Here is a 6,704-nt window from a genome sequence, read left to right on the forward strand (position 1 = left end):
GTCCCTCCCAGTCCCTCCTCCCCATCCCGGCCAGCCCCTTGCAGCTCTCCCCTCCCCTGCAGCCCCGGCTCCTGGACCTGCCTAAGATATAAAAGCCCGTTTGCTCAGTTTGCTGGAGGGAGCCCAGCCAAGCTGGCCATGGGGAGGACGGACGCTGGGCTCACGCTGCTGACGCTGCTGCTGCTGCTGCTAATCCTGCAGCCCACGTCCCAGTTTTGGCTCTTCAACGTGCTCTTTCCACCCACCACCACCCCAGAGGCACCCCCGACCAACAGGACACCACCCGTGGTGCTCGGTAAGGTGACAGCTGCCTGGTGAGTCCAGGGAGCTTTGCAGTCTCTGTGTGTCCTACCATGTAGGAGCTCTGAGGGTGCATGGGCTGCCATGCTCACTCCAGAAGAAAGCAAAAGGGGTTCTGAAATCCCCCAGCACAGCTGAGGTGGGGTTCAGGTTTTGCCTTGCTTATGGGCTCTGCTGATGGAGGGGATAAGGGGTTGCAACAGCCTCTGGATTGCAGCTCCATACTGCTGCTGCTTCTGTTCCAGTGGAATGGAAACTACCAACTCTTGCTCCCCTGCAGCTTGCCCTGTGATTTTTGCACTTAATTCATCCTCTGCTGTTGCAGGGCATCTGACCCACAGCAGACAATCTTGCCTGGGCTACAGTGAGCTGGTGGGAAGCTTCTCCTTGCATCAGAGGTGCACAGAGAGGTGCACAGGGGCATCACCTACGGAGGTGGGGATGGCACCATCCGCCTGACTGGGGTTGTTTGCAAGCAGTTGGCTGGCAGCGTGTGGCTGCAATCTGCCTCCTTGTGCCAACACTGGCATGGGATTTTGCCACGAGAACTGTGCTGAGCAGGGGGGTTATTTTTCACCCTTTTCTCGACTCAGAAGGATTTTCCCTTTTAAAAAGAGAAGAGAAAAAGCAGAACATCCAAAGACTGACCCTATGAACTCCCTTCCCCGTGGAGTTCTCGATGCACAGGGCAGCCTGGCACACTGTTTGGCAGGCACACAGCCTCTGGCACTGTGTGGTTGGAGAGGCAGTGGCTGCAGCCTTGTTGGCCAGGAGACTGTCACCATACCAGGGAGGGAATGGCACAGCACGAGTGACCTTGTGCCACTTCTCAAGATGGCGTGCAGCAGCAGGAGCATCTCCACTGCCCTTCTGTGACCCAGGCAGCCTCATTCTAAGCACCCCCCTCGAGCCTCCCTTTCTCCCCTTTCCTGCCCCTGCCCCGTGCCTCCACACCAGCCTCAGCCCTGCCCCATGCCCTGTGCCCAGACTGGGGTGGTGGGGTGGTCGAGACGGCACTCATGTGCAGCCCATCCCCCTGGGTCTGGTATCCCAGAAACCCCCAGTGCCCTTAGGACCAATGATAACCCCTCTGCCCCCACAGGAACTCCCTTAATAATTACCTAGTGTCCTCTCTGAGGTGAGGCAGAGATCAGAGCTAAGCACTGGGGTGCTGGCTGTACCAGGGGGAATGGTGAGGCAGGAGGAGGGCACCCAGCCACCCCCAGCACCCTTGGGATGCAGCCCCCCATGGGGCTGCCCCATGGGACACGGGCTGACCTCCTGTCCCAAGAACTGCCACCTGCTCTGCTTGCTTCCAGTGTAGGTCCAGCTCCCCAACTGAAGCCCAGGCTCTCCTGTGCCAGCATCCTCTCATGGATGTGCTGATCCTCACCCTGTGTTGAAAGCAGGATTAGAACTTCCCCATATGCACAGGTTTGAGGGAGCTGTGGAGCAGGTCGAGCAAGGCAGCCAGCATGCCCCATTCCCCTCTTATATGGTACAATGCACCTGCACCCCTGGGAATGCTCTGCCATGCCATGGAGCTGTGGCTGTGGCAGTTGGGATGCACTAGAGCATCCCCACACCAGGCTGCCCGCAGTGTGTGGGCCTTGAGCATCAGCACGTGGACAAATGGTGGGTGTGATGAGTACAGCACTGGATGCGGTGGGGCTGGGCAGCTCTGAGGGGCACCAACCCTGTGGCTGCAGATAGGAGGAGGGAAACCCAGACAAGCTTGGGGAGAAACATTGGGATGCTCCATGCTGGTTATCTCCATTCTCTTGGGCCAATGCTGGATGAGGGTGGCAGCTTGGTGGTCCCATAGAATGCACTTTGAGCATTATTCCAATGCTTCTGTGCCCAACCTGTGTCTCCAAGTGCCCTAAGATGTGCTGTGCTTGGTGAGAACCAAGGCATAAGCAGGCTGGTCTCCATGAGTGCTGCTCCAGCGACATCCAGCAGCAACCAACTGCAGGTTCCTAGGGTGTCCCTAGCCAGGCAGCCCCAGGGGGGGCTGTGGGTCAAGGAAGCATGAGGCCAGGCAGCTCCACAAACTGAGATCTACCTGGCTGTAGTTTTCCTTCTGTGATGTCCCCAGTGCCCGGGTGCCTTGGGAACCAGCTGGAAGCCAAACTGGACAAGCCGGATGTAGTGAACTGGATGTGCTACCGCAAAACCGAGGACTATTTCACCATCTGGCTCAACCTCAACACGTTCCTGCCAGTGGGAGTTGACTGTTGGATTGATAACACCAGGTACTGCTCACCCCCATCCCAGGAGCTCCCCGGGTTAATGACCTACCAGGGATCTCCCTCCCCTCTCCTCCCTCTGTGGCCCTGACCCTGCACACAAACCGTCCTTCCTGGAATGTGTTGCGAACACAGCTCTCATCAACACTTTCTGAACACCTTCCCCTTTTCCCTGTCCCGCCATGTGCTCATGACAGCCTGTCCTCAGCACCTCCTGCAGATGCTGCCAGCCTTCCCTGGAGCAGCAGGGTCAGGATGTGACCCCACTGCTGCCTTCTGTCCTGTTCCCTCCACAGGGTAGTGTACAACCGAACGGCTCGGAAAATGACCAACGCTCCCGGGGTGCACATTCGTGTGCCTGGCTTTGGCAAAACCTATTCTGTGGAGTACCTGGATCAGAGTAAACTGGCAGGTGAGAGGAGCCAGCTTCGTGAAGAGGCACAGGGTATCCAGGGCTGTCATGTATCACCCAACAGAGAGGAGCCCCTGTATCTGTGCGGTTCATCCCAGCTCAGTCCTGCAGAGCTGATGAAACCCAGGTCACTTGGGTGAAGGATGATGGCCCCAGGACAATTCCTTTCCAGCTCCAAGTGCTGTGTTATGCCTCCAGGATGCATAGAATTGCAATCTCTGACCAGAGCAGTCAAACTACAGAGCTTAGCAGATGAAATTCCAGCCTGTGATCAGGATAACAGAGAAAGGATAACAGAAGACCAAAGACATAAATCCCACCTTTTCTCTCTCCGCAGGTTACCTGCACACCCTGGTTCAGAACCTGGTGAACAACGGCTACGTGAGGGACCAGACAGTTCGGGCAGCCCCCTATGACTGGAGGGTTGGTCCCCGTAAGTCTGGGGTTGTGGCCATATCACACGTGCAGGGAGGGAGGCAGGGTGGTTCTCAGTGAGCAGGCTGAGGAGTGGTGTGGTGGTTCAGCATGGTTCGTCATTCCTTGGACAGGGATGGCCATCTGTGGCTGTGAATAGCACTCTCATGTGAATGTATGCGGTGGCACTTCTGGCATCTGTGCCCACACGCCTCTCTGGCTGAGGCTCTTAGTGTCAGCCTGGGGCTACGTGAAGCTGACCAAGAGCTGCTGTCTCTCTTGTCCACAGAGGAGCAGCCTGAATACTTCCAGAACCTGAAGGCACTGATAGAGGAGATGCACGATGAGTACCAGCAGCGCGTCTTCCTCATTGGGCACAGCATGGGCAACCTCAACGTCCTCTACTTCCTGCTCCAGCAGAAGCAAGCCTGGAAAGATCGGTACATCGGGGGCTTCATCTCGCTGGGGGCCCCTTGGGGAGGATCTGTCAAGCCATTGCGTGTCCTTGCATCAGGTGAGTGATTCCTTGTGAGCAGAGGCTTCTTCTTTCTTTCTCTCCTGCAGAAATGGAAGAATGGCAATGAGCAGAGAGCAGACACTGTGGTAGAAGAACTGGGGGCCAGACAGCTGAGGGCTAGGGGTGCTCCTTGAAATCAGAACTGCCCGTCCTGGGCAAAAGTAATGTACCAGCCACACGTCATGGGGCTAGGAAAGCAGTCTGGGCCACGCTCACTCTCTTCTCACTGCCTCCCCAGAAACTGGGGAGCTGCACTGCCTCCAACAGTGCAGGGCTGTGGGCTAGATGGACTTTTACTCCAAGCAGTACAGCCCTTATGCAGCTGAGGACATGGAGGCCCCTGAAGGGACACGCACACTGACCTACATCACTTGCTTGCATCTCCCAGTATCTCAGAGCCCATCCTCCATAAGCTTTTCTTTTTTCAGGCTTCTAACTTCCTTCACCTAGTTTCTCTTTAGCCTCTTTTCAGTCCAGAAAGCCACAGTCACTTGCCTAACGCTGACAGCCCAAGTATCCACAAGTCACAACCTGAGCCTCCAAAATGCATGGAATTCATTTAAAAACACATGCTTGCAAATTTTAACATCTGACGCCTTGTATCACTCTTAGTCATCACATTTTTCCCTGTTATCACATGGGCCAGAGACATTTTTTTGAGGTAATTCTATTGTTGCATGGTCTTAAAACTAAAAACACCCAGGCTTGTAGGATGAATGCAGATTGACAACATATCATCAGCCCCGTTGGGCTCATCTCACTCATACGTGGAGGTGTAGGACTTGCAGGACTCAGCTGGTTAGGGACAGTATCCGTCCAGCTTTGTCAACACTCGGCCTCTTCTTCCAGCTGGAGGACTGAAGTCAGAGAGGAGGGTCCTGATAGGTGCATGCTGACAGTCAGGAGTGGCCAAGAGGTGTCCGATCTCAGCTGCCCAAGAGTGTGTTTTGGTGCGGTCTGTCTGTCCTGCAGGTGATAATCAGGGCATCCCACTTATGTCCAACATCAAGCTGCGTGAAGAGCAGCGTATGACCACCACCAGCCCCTGGATGTTCCCTACGAGCTTGGCCTGGCCAGAGGACCATGTTTTCATCTCCACACCCTCCTACAATTACACCTACCGGGACTACCAGCAGTTCTTCACCGACGTCAACTTGGAGGATGGTTGGTACATGTGGGAGGACATGAAGGACTTGCTGAAGGGATTACCCCCTCCCGGTGTGGACACATATTGCCTTTATGGCACAGGCTATCCCACAGTGGAGACTTACATATACGATGAGCGTTTTCCTTACGAGGACCCTGTGGACATGATTTATGGTGACGGGGACGACACTGTCAACAAACGCAGTTCAGAGCTGTGCAAGCGATGGCGCAACCAGCAAAAGCAGAAAGTGCATGTCCAGGAGCTGCGAGGCATTGACCACCTCAACATGGTCTTCAGCAACCTGACGCTCACCTCCATCAATGACATACTGCTGGGGAGCACCAAGGTTGGGGCTAGCAACAAGGAGCAGAGAGAGCCGGAGCAGATGGGTGCTCTTAGATCCAGCCCAGAGGTAGGGAGGAGGGGCCACAGAGTCCTTAAGGAGCCTAGAAAGAACTGAAGGAGGTGATGACCAGCTTCTCTCCATGCTTGTATCCACCAGAAGCTGGCATGAAGGGGAGTAAAGGACTCCGAGCTGGGTATCTATGAGAAGGAGCAAGAACAACAGCTCAGGTGGATGGGTTGGCACTCTCTTCCATTCTGAATGTTTGTTTTTCTTTTGTTTTGGGAGCAGTGATTAATTACACTTCAGAGTCTTGTCACTTCCCACTAGTGGATGGATAATTAACCACGCTGCCAGCTCATTAACATCACACTCGTGGATTACGGCGTGTGAGCAAGCCCTCAATGCTAGCAAGCTATCTTTAGACTCTTCAGGCCGTGGTGTCATAGCCTCTTTTTTATACAGGACTCCATATAAGCAAGATAGCACTCATGGCGCAGGGGCAGCCACCAGGGTGGGTAAGGACAGGATAGGCACAGCTTGCAGAAGGGCCCCCGCCAGCCCCCATCACACAGGCAACAAGCTGAGTCCCTGCTGCAAGACTGGCTTAGAAACAGCAGATCTACCTAATAAACATACTTGGCTTCTACACCTCCAGCCTCCTTTGTGCAGCGTCTCCCAGCTCGCCTACACGAGCATGGCTGGGTGATAACCAATGTGCAATGGAAATCCAAAGGGAGATTTCGTTTAGGGTACCAGGGGAAAACATTCCACTCAGATGGCGGTGAGGTGTTGCCCAGAGCTGTGGGTGCCCATCTCTGGGGGTACCCAAGGCCATGGATGGGCCATGGGCAGCCTGAGCTGGGGGGTCAGCTGGGTTGGAGCTCAATGGACTTTGAGGTGGCTTCCAACCCAGCCGTTGTGTGAGTGTGTGAGGGTGAGTGGTGATGGGAAATGAGGCTCAAGGCTGCAGCAAGTTGGATGCTGGGGATGCGTTCTTCACCACCAGGCTCCCCAGGGACGCAGCCACAACCCCAAGCCTGACAGTGTTGAAGAAGTGTCCGCACGGTGCTCTTCGATGTATGATCTGAGTTTGGGGTGATCCCGCGAGCTCGGGGTTGGTCTCAATGTCCTCCTTAGGAAAGCCCATGAGATTCTCCTTTCCAGACCTCACGAGTGGGTGGCACACGCCACCACGGCCTCATGGCACAATCACACACGTGCCAAAATCTGGTATACGGGGCTGAGTCCACCGCACAGAGCAGCTCAAAACCATCGAGATGTTCAGAGCCGCCATCCGCCATCTTCCCGCCGCCTCACAC

General features: G+C 55.2%; 1 protein-coding gene across 1 annotated transcript; it reads left to right on the forward strand.

The window, feature by feature from the left end:
- Positions 1-67: 67 nt before the first annotated feature.
- On the forward strand, positions 68-6,033 carry LCAT (lecithin-cholesterol acyltransferase). The gene is made up of 6 exons (XM_042821754.1): positions 68-295; positions 2,399-2,555; positions 2,846-2,961; positions 3,299-3,394; positions 3,665-3,889; positions 4,865-6,033. The coding sequence occupies exons 1-6, from the start codon at positions 139-141 to the stop codon at positions 5,497-5,499; spliced, it is 1,386 nt and encodes a 461-aa protein (XP_042677688.1). The 5' UTR covers positions 68-138; the 3' UTR covers positions 5,500-6,033.
- Positions 6,034-6,704: the final 671 nt, after the last annotated feature.

This window comes from Centrocercus urophasianus, unplaced genomic scaffold, assembly GCF_019232065.1.
Source record: "Centrocercus urophasianus isolate 14NV4802_14NV808 unplaced genomic scaffold, USGS_Curo_1.0 seq_2, whole genome shotgun sequence".
In the NCBI taxonomy this organism is placed as follows: Eukaryota; Metazoa; Chordata; class Aves; order Galliformes; family Phasianidae; genus Centrocercus; species Centrocercus urophasianus.

Excerpts from the sequence above, each read along its gene's own strand:
- LCAT (XM_042821754.1), top strand. The coding sequence starts at position 139 with ATGGGGAGGACGGACGCTGGGCTCACGCTGCTGACGCTGCTGCTGCTG. Across the intron at positions 296-2,398 it reads GACACCACCCGTGGTGCTCG|TGCCCGGGTGCCTTGGGAAC; the intron begins GTAAGGTGACAG and ends TGATGTCCCCAG. Across the intron at positions 3,890-4,864 it reads ATTGCGTGTCCTTGCATCAG|GTGATAATCAGGGCATCCCA; the intron begins GTGAGTGATTCC and ends TCTGTCCTGCAG.